The sequence below is a fragment of the Ips typographus genome, linkage group LG4 (genome assembly GCF_016097725.1).
Source record: "Ips typographus isolate SLU linkage group LG4, UJ_Ityp_2.0, whole genome shotgun sequence".
In the NCBI taxonomy this organism is placed as follows: Eukaryota; Metazoa; Arthropoda; class Insecta; order Coleoptera; family Curculionidae; genus Ips; species Ips typographus.
The window spans coordinates 4,492,501-4,512,386 of NC_138425.1; the positions used below are offsets into that span (position 1 = coordinate 4,492,501).

General features: G+C 33.6%; 4 protein-coding genes and 1 long non-coding RNA gene across 6 annotated transcripts in view; 3 read left to right on the forward strand and 2 right to left on the reverse strand.

Moving 5' to 3' along the window:
* The window catches only part of IP3K1 (inositol-trisphosphate 3-kinase-like protein), a 139,088-nt gene that overhangs the window by 24,008 nt on the left and 95,194 nt on the right, over positions 1-19,886 (forward strand). The gene's annotated exons all lie outside the window — the stretch shown is intronic.
* Positions 147-724, forward strand: LOC145728479 (uncharacterized). Its single transcript, XR_014178095.1, has 2 exons — positions 147-469; positions 544-724. It is a non-coding gene; the product is annotated as an uncharacterized LOC145728479 (long non-coding RNA).
* Polr2B (RNA polymerase II subunit RpII140) lies at positions 842-9,539 on the reverse strand. The gene is made up of 15 exons (XM_081978722.1): positions 9,343-9,539; positions 9,032-9,260; positions 7,269-7,696; positions 6,793-7,213; positions 6,620-6,739; positions 6,380-6,566; positions 6,145-6,301; positions 4,724-4,881; positions 4,410-4,668; positions 4,135-4,359; positions 3,858-4,077; positions 3,588-3,804; positions 1,744-1,962; positions 1,461-1,682; positions 842-1,402 (listed from the first exon to the last, which is right to left on the reverse strand). The coding sequence occupies exons 1-15, from the start codon at positions 9,365-9,367 to the stop codon at positions 956-958; spliced, it is 3,534 nt and encodes a 1,177-aa protein (XP_081834848.1). The 5' UTR covers positions 9,368-9,539; the 3' UTR covers positions 842-955.
* On the forward strand, positions 9,695-13,162 carry slmo (PRELI domain containing slowmo). The gene is made up of 4 exons (XM_081978736.1): positions 9,695-10,255; positions 10,310-10,475; positions 12,293-12,488; positions 12,549-13,162. The coding sequence occupies exons 1-4, from the start codon at positions 10,224-10,226 to the stop codon at positions 12,827-12,829; spliced, it is 675 nt and encodes a 224-aa protein (XP_081834862.1). The 5' UTR covers positions 9,695-10,223; the 3' UTR covers positions 12,830-13,162.
* Positions 14,049-19,759, reverse strand: Elp1 (elongator complex protein 1). 2 transcript variants are annotated; one of them, XM_081978724.1, is made up of 7 exons: positions 19,132-19,273; positions 17,881-17,978; positions 17,695-17,816; positions 15,656-17,636; positions 15,280-15,523; positions 14,306-14,640; positions 14,049-14,202 (listed from the first exon to the last, which is right to left on the reverse strand). In XM_081978724.1, the coding sequence occupies exons 2-7, from the start codon at positions 17,942-17,944 to the stop codon at positions 14,132-14,134; spliced, it is 2,817 nt and encodes a 938-aa protein (XP_081834850.1). In that variant the 5' UTR covers positions 17,945-17,978; positions 19,132-19,273; the 3' UTR covers positions 14,049-14,131. The 2 variants fall into 2 exon arrangements, with proteins under 2 accessions (XP_081834850.1, XP_081834849.1); XM_081978723.1 differs by having other exon boundaries at positions 17,695-17,978; positions 19,132-19,759.

Here is a 19,886-nt window from a genome sequence, read left to right on the forward strand (position 1 = left end):
CATAACATAATGCTTTGATAATATTAAACTGTAAATTTTGTAGATTGCTTTTTATTATATATTACGTTTTTAATACTCTATTAAACTTAGAATAACAACAAAAAAACACGGATTTAAATAAGTTAAGAAGAAAGCACCAAATGTCAAAATCAGCTGATTGATTCCAATGCTTTGGGGGACAAACATGTCCTCGCTAATTATTCCCAATACTTTGTTATTGCTGTGATTTTTAAATAGCCCTATAGCAAAATGCCTTCATTCTGCGCTGTTGTGGGCTGCGGAAGCCGTGGTCAAAGAGACGACGTTAAGTTTTTTCGAATCCCTGCAGTGGTACAATATAAACACAAACTATACTTAGTTGAACTATCTAAACTTAGAAGAGAGCTGTGGTTAGATGCTTTAAGAAGGGCAGATTTAACAGAAAACAAACTGAAATACCTTCGGATTTGTTCTAAACATTTTATAGGAGGTAAGTATATGTTTTTTTTAGTTCTATGCATTTTGAGTGGTCGTTTATAGGGTAATTCTATTTGAATTTTTTAGGTAAACCTGCCAGTCTAGCTGACAAATCACACCCTGACTGGATCCCTACTCAAAACATGGGTTATACTTGATGAAACTATACTTTTTAACTGTAATTTAATGTGTATATAGAATTTGTTATCCAGCTAGGGCGCACCTTTTAATAAATGTGACAGTTATTGGTTTGTTTGTCCTCCAGAAAGTTTGTCATTTTTATTTCTCCCCAACAACCCTGTTTTTTCAAAATTAATCTTAATATAGTTAACTCTTATATTACTTCCTAATTGAGTTGAACAATACTCATAAATAAAACAGACCCTTTTTTAATTTGCAAATATTTTTTAATGTTTGGCAAACGTCAATTACTTTGATTTTCGCCATACTTATTACTTATACATTATTCAGAAAATTAAAATTACAAAAATGTAACATTTTACAGCACCATTAATCTGGGCGCAATATTCATAGACATCAACTCTTGGAACAGCAATTTAGCGGCATAGGGAAGCCGAACTTGGGAAATTTGAGTTTTATTCTTGCATCCCTTACACTCAAAGGTGTTGTTCCTCATATTGGCAATAGCGATCAATCCGCAAAAATTGCATATGTGCACCCTGTACGGATCGGACACCTCAAACAATCTTTCCCTTAAAAACTGGGCTGCACCGTGAGAAATTTGACAATCTCGTTCCATCTCCCCAAAACGCAAACCACCATCTCGGGCTCTGCCCTCCATAGGTTGTCTTACGAGAATTTGAACCGGTCCACGGGCTCGCGAGTGAATTTTGTCGTCCACCATGTGCTTAAGACGCTGATAATAGGTTGGACCCAAGAAAATTTGGGCGTTGATTTTTCTGCCTGTATGTCCGTTAAACATAACCTACAATTAAACCAAAAATTATTGGTGTAAATACAGGATGTTACGTCACACATCTTACTTCATTTCCTCTCAATTGGTATCCGTACTCTTGCAGCAACGTAGAAATCTTCTGCACGTTTACAGCGTCGTTAAACGGAGTGGCATCACCGATTTCTCCTTTATTCGAGGACACTTTTCCTTGAATACACTCGATCAAGTGACCAATTGTCATACGGGATGGAATAGCGTGGGGGTTAATGATAATGTCGGGTGTGATTCCTTCACAGGTAAACGGCATGTCCTGGATAGTACAAGACAAATCAAACACAGATTTTACGTACAAAAATAGAAAAGTAAAATACCTCTTGACGATATTGTATACCGCAAGTTCCTTTTTGACCGTGCCGCGATGCGAATTTGTCTCCAATTTGTGGGATTCTTACCGAACGCACCCTGATTTTGCAGAACTTATAACCCTCGGAGTTTAATGTTAACATTACTTGGTCCACCACACCAGTTTCACTGTTCCTTAAGAAGGTAGAGGAGTCTCGTTTCGTAAAACGTTTAGTGGTTCCTTCCAACTGATAAAATAACAATTATTGTTAATACTTAAAGTTCATGCATAAGGCTTTAACATTTTGTTCTATGGCCGCATTCGTTTTCAGGCTCCAGGGGAGCGAGTAGAGCGAATGTGACGTCACAATGACGTAATATGACAGTTGGACAAATTACGGTTTTGCCAAATTACGTCAAAGTGACATCAAAAACGCTCTGCTCGCTCCATGGAGCTTGAAAACGAATGTGGCCTATATTTAAAGTTATTTATTAAAAAAATACATAAGTACATTCAGTGTCATATTCCAGACTTCTTGTATAACATAAAAATTCGTCAATAATCTCTACATTCACTTTAAAAAAAAAACAATTATACTGGGTGTCCCTGAAAGGTCTTTACAACGCTCTGCATAATTTAGCTGGGGTCAAAATAAAGCAATTTAGCCATATTTGGCTTAATCCAAATTTGTGTCATGGTGTCAAAACTAACCCACTGGCGGCAAAGGATTCCACTAAATGAATTATATTTTGGTTGATTATTATTGCCCAAAGACTGCTATTTTCTTAAAATCGGTCAAATCGCTAAGCTGTAACTTGCAGGTTATTATAAAAACAATCAAAAAGCCCCCACCATCTTTCTTTTTGAAAAATAACTGAAATTTTTTTTTACGAAAATGCTAGATAAACTGGTTCTCTTTAAAATTTTGAACAAAAACTTAGTAGTTTGTTATGCAAAATTTTTAGAAAATGTAATTTTTTAATTCAAGATGGCAGTTGGCACCTCTGGTAGTCATTTTTAGAACTTGAAAATATTTTCCAGCGATTCTTCATGGCCAATTTACCCCAAGTCATACGACGTACGTTTTCTGAGATATGGCCGAGGAACAGTCTTATTGGGTCACCCGGTACAGAGGGCAAATTGTCAGTATTCAATGGATATGGTAGATTTACTATATTTATCAGGTTATATTTAAACATTGTTAGATTAGGATTTATTCTCAAACTTATAGGAAATACTTAAGTTACCAATTAATTTAGCAACATAATACAAGTTTTAACCCATAAAACGCATCATGACTCATTACACCTTCTATGTAATATTGTAGTGTTTTTATTCATGTTACAACCTAAAGATGTTTTAACTCGTTTTAGAACAGACATTTTACAATTTAGCAGATAGTAAACTAAACAATTCAATAATAAATTAGCGCCAAAAAAGAAGAGCATACAAGGGAATTTACAAACTCATTTTTCCACATTATAATTACTTTTTCTCTTTCTTTCTTTGACATTATATTGCTTGATTCTCCTAGTCTATAATAACTGGCTACATTTAAACAACTTCATAATTTAATTCATTTTTGTTTAAGCGCTCTTCTAGCCCCTGATGATGAGTAGCTGCTGCACTCGAAACATGTTGGGCGTTATTTGAAGTTTTAAAGACCATTGAATAAAAAATTTTGTGGAGAAGATTGTGTGTTACTCAGCTACCCCCTATTTACTACAACTCCGCTGAGTGACTATGGACTATTACTTCACTCTTCATTTTTGTTTGTTATTGGATTTCAGCAAAAATATATTGCTCATTGTTACTCATTAAGTAACTAAAGACAGTCAATGCAAACTATATAAAAAATTGAAAATTACTTACTTCATCGTCATTCTCAGGCAACGTCATTGTTTTACCAATCACGACATCATCACCAGACACCCTAATACCAGGGGAGATAATTCCATCATCATCCAATTTATCGTACAAGGCATTTCTCATGCCTTGGCACGTTTGTCTAGTAGGCTTCTCAAATTGTTCTTCCTGGTCCCCAATTCGTTTATTTTCCGCATCTTTATAAGAACGGTAGAAGACTGACCTAAAGCCAAAACATTTTTCATCCGTACAGTTTACTAAAAAACACCAATTTACCTGAAGAAACCACGTTCAACAGCGGACGCATTTAAAATTACAGAATCTTCTTGATTATATCCGGTGTAACAAGCGATAGCAACAATACTGTTAATGCCAGCTGGTAATTCTCTGAAACGCAAGTATTCCATTGATCTGGTAGTGACCAAAGGTTTGTGAGGGTAATAGAGCACGTGAGCCAAAGTGTCCATCCGAACGTGGAAATTTGTAATGTAGACACCTTATTTTTTAAGTCATCAATTAATAAACCGAATTCTGAGTGTCACAAATAACTTACCCATGGCTTGTTTACCCATAGCGCTCTGATATGTATTCCTAGGACTTTGATTGTGATCAGGGAACGGAATAATAGAAGCGCACACCCCTAAAATCATAGCGGGGTGGATTTCGCAATGCGTGTACGTAGTACAGTAGGCGTATTCCTTCTCTTGTCTCAGATCGTCAGGTGACATGGCAATCATTACAGTTTCCTCCTCTAAAGTGTCGATATACTCGACCACACCTAACAATCACGGTTTAGTTTTTCAAATTGATAAAGTCAATTTGCATTACCTGACGCAACCAACATTTGCCAACCGTAGTTATTATATTCCCTCTCTTTCAAATTATCTATGTGCTTCTTCTTTAGCAACAACTGTCCGTTTTCGACAATTAAAAGCGGTCTACAAATTCTACCAGCATCCGTATAAATACGAATTTCCCTGTCTCGAATATCGCGAATCATCGATACTTCTGATACGATAATATCCATTTGACGTCTCAGTTTCCTTAAAGTTGCCATAAGCTGTTCGGGGTCACGATGAATGCCCACCTACATTATTGACGTTAAAATAGATGTTTTTAACTTGTTAAGTTACAAGTCTCACCCAGCAACCATTTACGAAAATTTTGGTTGCATTAGCAATGGCGGACGGGGCAATTTCCTCCAAATTTTCCATAGACCACTCTTCCAAGAACTCCAAAATTGGGGAGGGTTGCGAACCAACGGAAATGTAAGCCATGAGAGCTAAGTTTTTCACCAAACCTAAATGCAGGAAATTGATTTAGAACAAAATGTAGATTGTAATTTTAAAAAGTATCAAAAAAATTGTTTGAAAATCTATATCTTATCGAATGTACCCAGAATGTGAAAGAAAGAAACAAATAAAACTCAGTTCATAAAATGAACTTTAAATGGCGTCCGTTGTCTTTTTCAAGTGCCTTAAAACAATTTGGGAAGTTCCAGAGACATCTTAATGCTACTTAAAATTGCCAGAAACCTCTGCAGGTGTTTTAAACCTACCAAGAGTTGCTAAAATTGTCAGACACCTCCAGATATGATTCTGAAAAATACTCTCAGAGGGCTCTAAAAGGCAAGTTTGACCAAAACGCAGAAATGACACCTGGTGGCAACAAAACTTCAATGATTCCAACTATACAGATAAAGGTATGACAAGTGGTAAGAATCATTAGCAAGTGCCAATCTGCTGAAGCGGATGTTACGTAAGTTAGGCCGGGTTTACACAGCTTCTTAGTCGTAGTCGTAATCATAAACTTGATTTTACAACACAATGTGTTGTGATGGACAAAAATTAAGTTTATGATTATGAATCAGTCTTTTTGATTAAATGGTCATGTCAACTGTTGAATGACAACATTTTTTTTGGCAGACTGAGACATGTCATTTACGAAGTTGGTAATCTTGGAAAGTTGGTATCTTTGTTTAGCCTACTGATTTCTAATAGTTCTCACACCACTAGATCTTATGTATAATTTACATATCTGTACAATCTTGACCACATTACCATAGCTATTTACCCAACGAATCTTTTATTGAAGCTTATGTTGGCACAAATTATTGAAATTTGTGAAATAATCCCAGTATTGTTTAAACTTCAAAAAAAGTCCGAGCGCACTTTATGACGCCATTTGACAGTCACATGAACGTTCTGTTTACAATAATATCACTTGAGCAAACATCAAAACGTAGCAACGATATTTTCAAGGCACACTATATATTATAAAAAGATAATTTTCTAGTTTTTTTAGTTGAAAGGCAAAATTGAACCATAACATATGACACATCATTGTAATTATAACAATAAGTGGAGCCTACAAGAGAAGTCAAAGTTTTTGACCAAAAGCACAAAACATCAGATATCAAATACGATATTGCCAGATTGCCAAAGAGAAAAACTCACTTATCTCATTAAATAAATAACCAAATAATATTAAGGTTTTATTAAACTCTAGATTGCGCAGCTTTACTCTAATTAAACCTATCTTGCATGTTTAGAAACATACTTACCGACAGCAGCGCCTTCTGGTGTTTCTGCAGGGCAAATCATGCCCCACAATGTATTGTGCAACTGACGTGGCTTAGCCAGTTTTCCATCTCTTCCAATAGGAGAGTTTACGCGTCTTAAATGAGACAACGTTGACGCGAATGTCAGTCTATTTAACACCTATAAAAATCATAAAACATTTTTTTAGTTATCTCTGTTTTTTTATTATTTTAAAGAAAAACATATGAAATAATTTACCTGAGATACTCCAGCTCGAGCTTGATGAGCTTTCTTTTGATCACCCCAATTTCCTGTGGCCAAAGAATACCTAAGTCCATCAGTGATCAACTTGGTTTTAATGGCCAAGTCTAAATTAAAATCTTTCCCCCTATCAATAAACTTCTGAGCGTACATCCTGACTTCTTTCATTAAATTTTTAAATAAGCTAAAATAAAACACATTACATAATTTTAATAAGATAAAACAAAATAATTTTACCCTCTAAACAGAAAAGCTAACAAAGGACCAGCCAAATCCAATCTCTTATTTCCGTAATGATCTCTGTCATCTAATTCTCGCCTTCCCAAGGCTGCTAAAAGCAGACGATGAACCATATAACTACAACAAATCTAAAATAACACTTTTTTCAATCATGTTAATAAGACAATTACCCTAAAAAGTAAGCCTTTTTCGTTTCGCAAAAATCAGAGACACCAACATGCGGCAACATTTCCTTTTGTAGAATTTCCCGCGCGTATTTTATACGCCTCTCTTTAGTGACTCCCGGTCTGGCACCTCTGGCGCCTATAAAATTGAGCGCAACATTTTGCTCTTGAATTACAAAAGCCTCGTCCAGTGAAGGTTTAACCATTTCCATCATTTCAGGATCCTCAAAGTCATAAATAATGTGTTCTAATATGTCGCGATCGGCCACAAAACCCAAAGCACGAAATACTATCATAATGGGAATTTCTTGTTTGATGTAGGGTAAAATGGCTATTATACGTTGACCGATTGCCGCTTTTTTAATTGCTTGACCACCCCTGGCCATCATGTTAACCCATAAAGTTGAGGTCGGACGAGAACTGTGTTCTAACATAAAACTTGTACAGTTTTCAAGCTTCCTTGTTGAAGGTTATTAACTCACCTAAGCAGGAACGAATTTCAGTTTTATACGCGTACTTTCCATCTTTCATTGAAAACACATACACAGTATTGGTTGCCATCTTTTCCTGCGCAATTAAAACTTTTTCTGAACCGTTAATAATAAAATAACCACCAGGATCAAGAGGGCATTCATTCAATTCAGTTAAATCACGATCAGTTAAACCACTGAGTAAACAGTAAGTTGATCGCAACATAATGGGAATTTTCCCAATAAAAGTTTTCTGATGTTGGGTCTGTATTGGATCTTCACCATCTTTTATTATGGTTTTAGTTATATCCACGTATAAAGGAGCAGAGTAGGTCAAGTTTCTCAATCGGGCTTCATTAGGCATCATAGGTGATGGTGCACCATCTTTTTCCCAATGTGTAGGTTTGGACAGATAGATTTGTTCAAACTTAAGTAAATACCTGCAGAAACATGGCTATTGATAACATATTATTAATGAGTAGGAGCCAGATTTGAAAAATTTAACACTAACTATGCTGACAGCTGATATTTTTAGAAATGCTAAAAAATGATGGTTAATAAATCAATTTTGGTAAAAGGAATTATCCTTATAAATTAAAGTGCTTGAGATATGCTTATCAAACTTTAAAGGGAAAAGTATGCAAACTACTTCAGACAACAAAGTCTTATGCTTTAGGTAACTAACTTCTTATTATCCTAGTAAGCCTTGTAGAAATGCAGAAATATAACATATTTATTAAGTACAGTACTTTAATATTAAATTTGGCTTTAGCTCTGATTGATGTATTGGTTTCCAAGTCACTAGATAACATTTCTGTCAGTTATGGCTCTGTATATTAATGGATGTAAATGTAATTTTTCTTCCATATTGCCAAAGCATTAGCCAGAAACAAAAAAATGATTTTTTCAGCTAATTTTAGGGATATACAATAATATACATATTTTAGTTTGGTTTTACCTCTGAGGTTTTTTGGATGATCCACTAGAAGCCACTAGAACTATTTTTTCTACTACTTTTTTCTTGACTTTTTAGCTATTTACAGTTTCTATATGAATATATTGCAATGAAAGTTGTCTTACATACTTGACTCATAGTACAGAAAAAATGGGATACCTGTACATTTTTAAATTTGGTTTTACTGAGGGTTTTACCTTTAATTGATAAAGTTTTTCTACTTATTGCCAAGACTTTCACCTAATGTTGAAAAAACCTTTAACTTTTGAAATACTGAAGTAGTTTATATTGCTGCCAGAATACTACCCAAGAATTAACAACAAACCAATCAAGATTAGGTATTTTGTCATGTGATTTTGAGCATTAATATTTATAATAATAACAATAGGCAGCTGGAAAGGGTCCCACTGTCAATTTTAAAATTATATCATCCCAAGACAAACAACTATTTCACCAACAATAGTATAATCCAAAAATATCTAAATATTTTTAACCCTTGACGAATTGTGGCACATGGGCTATATCATCCAGCCCTTTTTATTAGGAAATTTATAATTCTTATAGGTGTATTAATTAAAACTGTTAAAAGTTACTAGTAAACTTCAAGGTTACTGTCATAAATATTAACCCCCATTTGCACCATCATACTTTAAGTCTAGCTGCCTTAGCTTAAATTAAATTTGGTTTAGATTGTGAATCCAGATGGAAGTCACAGTCTGGATTACACATGATACATTATGTAGAAATTAAACTAAAGAAAGCTTTACCATCTTATAATTGCTCTTAAATTTAACACTTTATTATTACTTTTTTAACATACCTTGGAGGCACTTCAATTTCACCAGATGTGTGCTGGGCTTCTGCTTGTAGTTCTATAGCTGGAGAATCTTCCACAATTCTCTGGACTGACATTTGAATAAATTCATCAAAACTATCAAGTTGTTGTCGCACAAGACCTTTTTCGTCAAAGTATGCATTGATAACAATCCAACAAGCTTCTTGCCAAAGCTCAGAGCTGATTTCTTCAGTCTCTTCATCGTCAAATTGATCTGAAATACGTTTTCGTATTTAGAACCAATTTTGATGCAGGAATTTGTTTGCACAATATTTATTTTGCAAGTGGCATCTTACCATAATCCTGTTCGTACACCGACATTGTTCTTCCTTATCTCAAGGTAAAAATTGTTGGAAATAATAATGAATAAAGTACAAGATTTACATTTCTTTCTTATTTTAGAAATTATTATATTTATTTGGTTGGGTTTGTTTATTTTCTTTTACAGTTTGCACTAAACAGACTTGCTTACGGCTTGTACCTTGCACGTTAGGAGACGGCATCTGTCAGTTGACTGTCAGTCGGCTCGGCCGTTTCTTCTCTAGTCTGTCAAATCCAATTGTCATTCACGACGGTGTTTCAAAGTAGTGATGAGCCATGGATGGTGACCTGTGGTCTTGTCTTATATTTAAAAAGTTGTGCTACTTTTTTTCAAACCTTAAGTGTAGGAGACACCCTGTATAAGTAATTATCTACAGTCCCAGGGACATACGGAAAGATTAGAGTTGTTAGAAGTGAATTGTTGGTTGCATAGCATCAAAACATAAGTGCTTTTCTAAAGAAAGGTTTTGAAACTGAACAGTGCACTGATATTCATAATTCGATCCAGGGTTTTCTACTAGACATATTTCATAAATTATGTAATTCTGACTTTACCTTTTAACGACAGTCATTAGAAAATTTGTAAACTAAATTATCTATGACGTCAGAAAAATTTGCATCTGACGTCAGATCAAACGTCAATCAATAGCAGCTGAGCCTGAGCTGGGAACTGCGTCATGTGTCAGTTCATGGATACATGCTTGGTGGTCAGGGTGGTTTGTTTCCAGTAATTTCTACAATCTACAGGCAATCAAAAGTTGTACAGAGGTTTTTCTAAACAGTGTACGTAAAAATCTGTCTCTTCACTCAAAATATAAATCTTTAGTTAACAAGTGTAAGGCAGCCAACCCAAAGCATGAAAATTTGGACCTGTGAGCATACATTTAAGTAAGTATTTATTGTGTGTCCCTTTGCCCCATTTATTAAACTAATTAATTTAAGCCATCCATGGGAAACTGTAGCTACAGCAGCCTGGAGAAAATACCCCAACCCTCACAACCCTGCTGTAATTGGTACAGATGTGGTAGAAAGAAAAGTGGTCAATGGGGTGTTACATACACAAAGGCTGGTCAGTTCAATCTGGTACTTTCCTAAATGGGCACAAGCTGTAAGTATTTTTTTTATTATATACATGTTTTTGTTCTTAAGGGCCCTCTAAAACTTGTTGCTGTTGTTTTTTCTCCAGCACTAACACCTTAAAACTCACAAATTGCGTCATAAAATAAGTGAAATTTTTGGCAATTTGCTGTGCAATTTAAGGTATTTATAGTTCATTGAGGTTAAAAAAAATCATAATTTCAAGGTTAGGTCATGGTAATTTGGAGCAAATGTCTATTCTATCTAGTTTAACAGGTACAGTGAGTAAATGAAATGAACCAGGAATAGATATAGTGTAAACTCCAGACTTCACATGGCTTGAGAAGCCATGTGAAGTAGTTCTGAATGTCAGACCACAGTCCAAAGTCCATTCTTTCACCCATCATTATGTGCTTTGTTTTGAAAAGCTGTACCTATCCATTAATATAATGTTTCAGTGCTAAAATTATCTGATAAAATTTAAGAAGTTTGTGGATGATATTTAAGAAATATGTAGAGGTTGATTAAGGTTACAGCCAATCTAATATTGTTTTAGGTATTAATGACAGAAAATAAAATTGATAGTAAGTGCCACTCCAATATTTTTTAAGTTAAAATAATAAAAGCTTATGAAATATTTCACAAAGCACAAGATTGCGGAGTCTGGAGTTAGTCTTTATCAAGGATTAATTAGGAAACATCATCACTGATAAGACAAGCCAGACCAAAAAGAAAGAGACTATGAACTTTACACTTAGCTTATCAAGGCCTCTAGTGCAATTTTGAACTTTGCAATTTATTGTTTAATAAATTAGTCACTAATGTGTCTAACTATGATATTTGTATTAAGAAAATATTTACCTGAAATAGGAACAATTTTAACTGAAACTAAAATTGTAGTGTAATAGTCTCTAGTTATATTGTTCCACATGCCTGGACATGGTGCCAGTGATTTGATTATTTACACACTTCAAGTTCAAGAGCCCTTGCAATCTGAGGTGCAACAATACAGATTAAATTTCTTTAGTTACTTAAAACTCTTAAAAAAACACAACAATAATCTGTTAAACTGTTTTAAGAACCAAAAATCATTTGATGTTTTACCAATCAATATCTATTTTAGTGAATAATTTATTATAATGTTTCTAGCAACATACTGTGATTTTTCCAAAAGTCCTAGATATCCTATTATTTAATGAAGGAAAGGCTTAGAAAGTTAATTCAAATTTAAAAACCTCTACTAACATAAAATTTCCAATGACAAATTTGTAGCCACTAAATTGTATTCTTTTATTATTAACAAGCAAAGTAATAACCTATATTATAACCTTTAATAACAATTATAATAATATATAAGAACTCAGTTGAAACTAATCTGGGGGAATTATATTGGGCGTCTTTGTTAAACAAGGACGGCGTGATAAAAATTTCTTAGTGCTTTTTGCAATTAAACAAATAAGGAAAAACATTGTTGTAATCAATCAGTCTAACTTGAACCCCCAAAAAGTGTATTAAATAAGTAAACACACACTGAACTATTTTATTTATATTTTAATATGATACAAATAAAATTTCTAAATATCGGACTGCACTGCGTTTTCTACAATAAGGATATAACCACAGAATCATAATATGAATCTCTCACGTCATGTTATTACAAACATATTTACATCATTTGGAATCATGTAAATATGTTTGTCAAGCCAATATCACTGACACTAGACTTTTAAAAAGTTTGCAATTAATATAATACCTACTTAATAAACTAACATTTTCTATCCCAAGTTAGTAAAAGAATCAAATGGTATTTTTTAAATAAACTAAATTGTTCTGTTCTAATACTTTCAGTTAATTGGAAGTGCAAAAGTTTGCTATGCTGCTGAACACTCAGAAGTCAACCCTAGTGCCAGGCACATGATACTTAAGACTATTAATCTAACATTCTGCAGACACATCGCTGTAAATGAAACGCTAAAATACGTGCCTCATCCTTCAGATCCGAGTAAAACTCTTTTAAAACAGGAAGCAGTGGTAACTGTACAAGGTATGTATTTCCTTCTTATTTGTTTGCTTAGTTCACACAATGAATATATTTAAATTTCAGGTGTTCCACTAACCAATTACATGGAAGACATGCTAACTAGTAAAATTTCAAATAACGCCAGTAAAGGTAGACAAGCGATGGAATATGTAATAAACAAAATAAACGAAGAAGTGCATGAATTGAGTAGAAGCACGGACGAAATCTTAACCAACACCAAAAAATCATTAGACGACTTGACGACTAGCGCTAAAAAATCCATGGATGATATCTCGCATAAGGCTAAAAAAAGTTTTGATGAAATTCAGCACCTGAAATTCAACGGAAACTTTTCCGAGTGCTAAAGATTATACGCGACCACAACTAGGAAAAAGTGAATTGATGTTTAGCATTTAACTGCAAGAAGAAATAAAGTCATTATAATGAGACCTATACTGTGAGTGTTTTACGCAATAATCTAGTTTTGTAAATACTAGTAAATTATTTATTACATTCCTGTTAAGGAAATTCTTGTTAGCGCCGATTGCAGTGATTGTTTTTTCTCAATATTGTGAGATTAAAATTGCTACTAAGTGTCCCACTCAATGTTTGCATAAACAATCGTGCGTTTTAGATTATATATGACAACCTGATTTCTGTGTGTATTTCAATTTGATCAAAATAAAAATATAAAGTTTTATGTTTTTTTATTTACCCAAAATTGCAAGCCACATAATAGTTATTTACCTAATTAGTGCGGAAAGTGGGTCTTTTCCGCACGAGGTTGAACGACGTCTAGCCGAGTTCATGCAAGATTAAGATCTTAATAAGAAATCAAATAGCTACAGAGTTAACATTTCTTTTTTCACCCCGAAATTTTTTAAATATAAAAAATCATGCATTTTTGTGGGTATAAGTTAAAATAATTAAAAATTAAACAAACCATGAACAAGTTAGGATTAATTGATTGCGTGTAAAAAAAAACTCTGACTATGATGCTTTATTTCCACTTGGGTAAGGTGACCATTTTTCTTTTAACCTCTTGTCCTGTATTGTGGATGTGCTGTATTTTGACCAGTTTGTTTTATTTAATTGAGAACACTTGCAGAGTTGTAAAGGTAAAGAAAGTACATTCAAAAACTGGTATAACTTAAACTGGATAGGCATTTGAGTCAGATCAATATTTTTGCTTCACATGTCCTGTACTGGGTTCATTTATGCCATTCATGATGTGATAGATTAGATTTTTGCCAGACACTTTTTGCAAACTAGAAAAAAATTATAATAGAAAATAGTTTAAAGTGTTTGAAACACTAATGACGAGTTAAGTTAAACTGAAAATGAATTAAATTTTTGATTGATTCGGTAATAACAAAAAATCAAAAATACTTTCCAAAAAGAGCATCACTCCAACCTAATAAACTACACCGTTAATTTGAAAAAAATGAAGCCAATCTCTAACTATAATACCTAATATAACATCACAACATCAATTTGGAGATGGAACTAGTTTTCAGGACGGTTTTTGTTATTCATTATGGGTACTTATTTAAACTGTCTACACTTAGTTTTAAGCAATAAAAGTTCGTTTAACATTGTTTTTATTGTTGTTAAAAAGTACAACACATAAAAAATAAACTTTTACCTTAAGCAATAATATTCAATTCTCAATTAAGAATAGATAGTTTCCAGTCATCGATCGATTTTTCTATTGTCGGTGGTATCCTAAAATGCTCATCTGAAATTAAATAATTAAGTAATACATTTACAATTTGAATGTTTCAAGTTTAAAAAACAATTTTATACCTACAATAGCATAATAAAATATGAAAGTAACTCACCTAGATCGAGTCGGTTTTCAATTACTGATAAAATCTTAGGTTCAGTGGAGTATTCACTATTTAAAAAAGTGGGAGTCCAAATCAAGGGAATGTCATTTAAAACCTCGCTTTGAGTGGTTGCTAAATGTTGCTGTAACGATCGAGCAACTGCAAATTTGTGCGGAAGCGCCACTAAAGATCGACAAATTTCGGCACAATCTCCTGACATGGCTAAAATATCGACGATTAATAAGTAAAGCTGTCTAATTAAGGCAATGTCTTCGTATGTTCCTCCTTCCCTCAAATCAATTTTCTTCTTTTCCAATTTCCGCCGATTACGCGACGATAAAGAAGAACTAGAAAACAAGTTAATACTTTATGGTTGATGTTAGTTTGGGAGTTGGATTATCAATGTCTTGAAATCAAACTTTACAGTAAAGTCAACGTTTTGCAAAGTTTATTTTTGCTTCATCATCAGGGCAAGCTGTAATTTTTGATTTCGTGTTCCCTTTTTTTTTGTTATACTAGGACACATTTGAAGACATACACGGGGTTGTTACTTTTTTTGTTTCTGTGTGTGAAAGTTGTGTAATGTGTTTTATACTTTTAAAAACAGAAAAAGTAACAACCCCCTGGATGTCTCCAAATCTGTCCTAGTGTAAAAAAAGAGCACACAGAATCAAAAATTACAGCTTGCCCTGATGAAGCAAAAATAAACTTTGCAAAACGTCGTTGGCTTTACTGTGAAGTTTTATTTCAAGTTATTGACGATCCAACTACTGAAACCTAACATCAACCGTTCAACAGAGGATCGTAAACCACAAAACCTGAATATTTTATGTTAGTCTGCTATTCCTAACATTTGTTTCTCAAGAATTAATATGATTTCAACTCACCTTATTTAGTAGATTTATTAATTAACATTTTTACGTTATCACGAATATAACAATAAAATACAACTTTTGTCTTTCATTCCAGAGAATGTTGACACTCACCTTTTAGTGCCTGCTGAACTTAAACTCCTTGAACTCCGAGATATAATGCTGCCTAGTTCAGAGTTACAGTCATGTTCGGTGTCATCATCGTCAAATCCTGAAAGTTCCCGGACTAACTTCTTATACTTTATCTCTCTGACCAATAATAGTCTACGCTTGTAGGCCTCAAATTGCTTTCCTTGCTCTGAGATTCTCTGGTACAAATCGTCATTGCACTTTACCAATGCGGGCTGAATGGATTTATCTAGTTCACCAAAACAATAGTGCTAAATCAATTAATTAACTAACTAGAGAGAAAAAACTAATGGTTTATCATCAAGACGCAATTTTAAAAACAAATCTTTATTAAGAGTTATCTCAGGCTCATTACACTTACCGATTATGACCTGGTTTTTGTACTTCTTAGCAATGCATAAAGCTTTAAAATACAGGTTTCCTTGAATCAACGCTTCAATGGCAGCCACATAATCGCCACAGTAATGTTCTAATAAAATCGCAGCATCCTCTCCTTTACCGCGGTTAATTAAATCCTTAGCCAAAGATTCCGAGATGTCCTTTTTCCGAGTTTCTTCCACTTCCATGGCATCCAAAAGAGACACTACTTTCTGCCAATCAAGTGCAGTTTTAAAACGCTGTAAAGCTTCCTCGTGTAGTTTGGCACGTTCAAGAATAAGTCCTGACTCAACATGTTTGGCTTTTAAGGCTAACATATCAGCATATAGTTTGGTAACAGTTAAAAAGTGGTGCTGCTTAGGCACTAGACTTTTATAAGCTTCATGCTGCGTTCCGTGTTTAGATATAAAACTAGTAACCTCGGATTCCGTTTTGTCTTCCATTAAAACCAAGTATCGAGTGGCGTTCACAAAGTTCTTTCCGCGAATATTCATAATAAAACGTTTTTCAAGTTCATTTAATGACTGCAGCTCTTCTATTTCAGGGATAAATATCTTAGGATCCACTGAACATTCCGCATATATAAATTTGAGAAAATCAACATCACAGAGGGTGTAAACTGCACATATTACATCCTTAACATGCTTGTAGCGGAGTATTTGAGCCACGGCTCGTTTACATACATTAACATGCTTGGCCTTAAATATCTCCAAGACTGACCACAACCCTGTTTCTAATGAGCAGTGTTTAATTTGAAGAGTTACTATACTTTGAAGATTCAACACTGGATTTAATTCTACAAGACCTTTTAAAATAGCGATAAAAATTTTTTGCTTGGAAATCTTGGGTTTGTCATCAATTAACACATCGGAGCTAGTCCAAGACTTATACATTGTTTCCAAGCAGTTTTCTGTTGAAAACTCAGACACTATCGCGTTCATTAATGATGTGTATTTAACGGCTTTAATAAAGTCTTTGATGTGGTCAAGAAACCTCTGTTGGTTCAAATCAATCAATAAATTCCAGTTCACTCTTTGTCTGCGTATGACGTTTATGGCATCATTCCACTGGTTTTGTGATAAAAATAGTTCAATCGCATCTATAGTCATTAATCTGCATGTTATAGCCTCCAAGTTACCTCGTGGCATTACAAGAATTAACTCGTTTTTATCAGTCACACTAATAATTTTTGCCCCTTGCTCGATTTCACGAGATACATATGTTTGAGGACTGCATTTTATTATAATTTCTGGAGTAATTCTCACACTATACAGCCTGTAAGACTCAGATATAGTTTGGGTGAAAAATAAATAATGACAGTAAACATAGATGGAAATAACATTAGACAGTACAACTGAGTCGTTAATAACTAACTCCTGCTGCTCATTAAGTGCAATATTGTACTTCACTCCACTGACAGTGGTTTCAAATGAGGAAACAGTATTATTGACAAATGGAACACCTTCTAGGGCTCTGTAATCATTGTAGCTTATAAAACCACCACTTTCATACTTATAGAAGTCAGTCTTATTGTTAGACATTGTAAAACTGTATAAACTTTCAGTTGGGTAAAAGGTAATCATGTTAACTGGTCTTTCAAACTGTAAAATGTCAGTAAATAAAGGAGGAGGAATTATTTTCTTGCAAAAATCTGTAAACATAACTTTACATCCGTTAATAACAGCCAATAAAGAGTTATACACCCCATAAGGTTCAACACTAAAACTGTACAGATGCCACGTCTTGGAAGTTAGAATGCTCAATTTGCAACTATTTTTGTTCAAGTCATGAATCCAACTAAACTTAATCAAATCTTCTTCACTTAAAACATAGTTAAACTGCTGCTTTAAGTAGCATGTATCATTAGCAAATAAATAAATATTAAGACAGCTTTGAGTCTCTGTTTGACTATGTACTGCTAAAACATTCAACTCCGGATGACACTGAATGCTTTTAATCTCACCCTGAAAACCGCAATTAATTGGAAATTAAGTTTAATCACCCCCAACCAATAAACCCTACCTTAGATTCAGGCAGTGCATACTCTGACTTGATACGACAGTTTTTTTCAAATATAATAAGCCGGTTTGTTTCACCATCTGTAGCAGTACAAGCAATGTAATTTCCACTCTGTCTAAAAGACACTGGAAACAGCAAGTTATTGCATGGTTCTGAGGTGTACAATGGCTCTAAATGGTCTGAATATACTTTTAAAAATCTCCTGTTGTTTTTCCAATAGTTCACAACAAACATTTCTCCATTTCCTCTCCATGAAATTAAAGGCTGGGAATGTGGTTGAGGTATTTCTAAGACAAAAAATGACCATAAGTAAACATGCAATCCTTTTTAAAGTTAAATTACAGAGTAAATGTAAAAAAATTGTTTTTGCTAGATTTACTGCCCACTTTTGTCTACTTTTTAAAGTGGACAATTTGCAAAAAACTTAGCTGTTTGTATGTAAAATCGACTTGGAAATGTCGGGAAAACAGGCCTTTAGTCAAATAACTTTGGTCTTTGAAAAGAAGCAAGAAAACTATAAAAATATTATTCCTGGTACTTCAATTTCATATCTATTACCTGCTGCTTTTATTTCTAGATAAAAAAATTCATTCAAAATGTTCACTTTACAGGATTGTAATTATATGAATACCAATTATCTAATAAACATAGGGGTTCCCCACGAACGTTATTAAAGAAAATCGCGCAATATTTGTCTATCAAAGATAGTAAAATCTCCTAGGTACTGAGAGTTTTACTAGGTACCAAAAAATAACAACATTTAAATGGTGAAATAGGACAACTTTATACATACCTACATGTAACATAAATTGAAACCAAAGGGCTTTAAAACTGCTGAAATCTATTTCTAGTAGGTAATAAAAAACAGCATTTTTTTGTGCTGTATAACTACACTAACAAAAACTCTTGTTTTGAATACCATTTTTTTTTAAATAAATAGACAACAGATTTACTTTTTATCTAATGAGTTTATATACCAAGCTAACAGTAACAAGATTTAACTTAATTAGGTAACCCTGCAGGTTTCTATAACAATCATGTGGTAAAAGGTATCTGTATGTCTTACTATTATGAGACTGTGATCCCTGTTTACCTATATGAGTTGACAATGTGACTGTGATGCCTTGATTTTATATAGACATCCCAAAACTGATGAACTATAAATAATTATTTGCCAATATGAATTTTTGTACTGATTTACTTAATAAAATAATTGGACCACCTTAAATTCCACTACACATCTTTGACAATCTAAAACATAATGGGTAGGCAAAACAAATATGTAGAATGTAGTTTGCAATGAGGAATAAGTAAGGGAATAATTTTTTTTACTCTGGATTGTCTGGATGTTTTATACTTATTTTTGTCAGGTACTCTTCTAGGTAAATGAAGCAATTTTTACTTACAAAGAAAAACAAATTACTTTAGAAATACACTTACCATCAATGACCTCCACCTTTTTTTTTATTCCTCTGAATTGTGTGTTTTGATCTCCCCAGCCAACATAAATTGAGTTTGGAGAGTCCTTTTGAAGTGAACTAGACAAATACAAGAAAAACTCATAACCACCTTGTTCTGTCATTCTTAGAACATAAGCCTGAACATTTTCGTTTTCGTCTATTACTACTAAAAGCTTTTGACTTGGATTCCAACAAGCCCCTTGTATCTTAGGGTTGGGGTACACCAGAGGACTGAAAACTTGCTTTTGCTCAATGTTTACAAGAACCAAATGCAATTCAGTGGCGATAAAAATAAGATTGTCCGCTTTCAAATAGCTAAGATTAATAAACTTATTCTGAGTAAGTTCACTGGGTAAAAGGATATCTAAAGAGGAACCCCTGTGTTCAGATTTAGTTAATTTTCCAGAATCAGTAATCTGACAACATAATTCGTCTTCTAACCATACTTGTCCCACATTGTTAGTCTCGGCTTTTACATCTAGGCTACGCCTATGGTGTTTTAATTGTAAATTATCCATTGTTTTTTAAGTTAAAAAAGAATTTAAAAACAAAAATACAGTGTGCAATAAATTTTACTACTTAACCTTAAATATGAAGATTAGATTATAGGTTAGATTTTAGACAAACAGTAAATATTCTTCTTTTTTTTCTTCTCTTGAATAATTTTTAAACATTCTACAAGCGCCGTCCGGTATTAAAGAAGACATTAATAGATATTTTGAGTTTTGAGGTTAT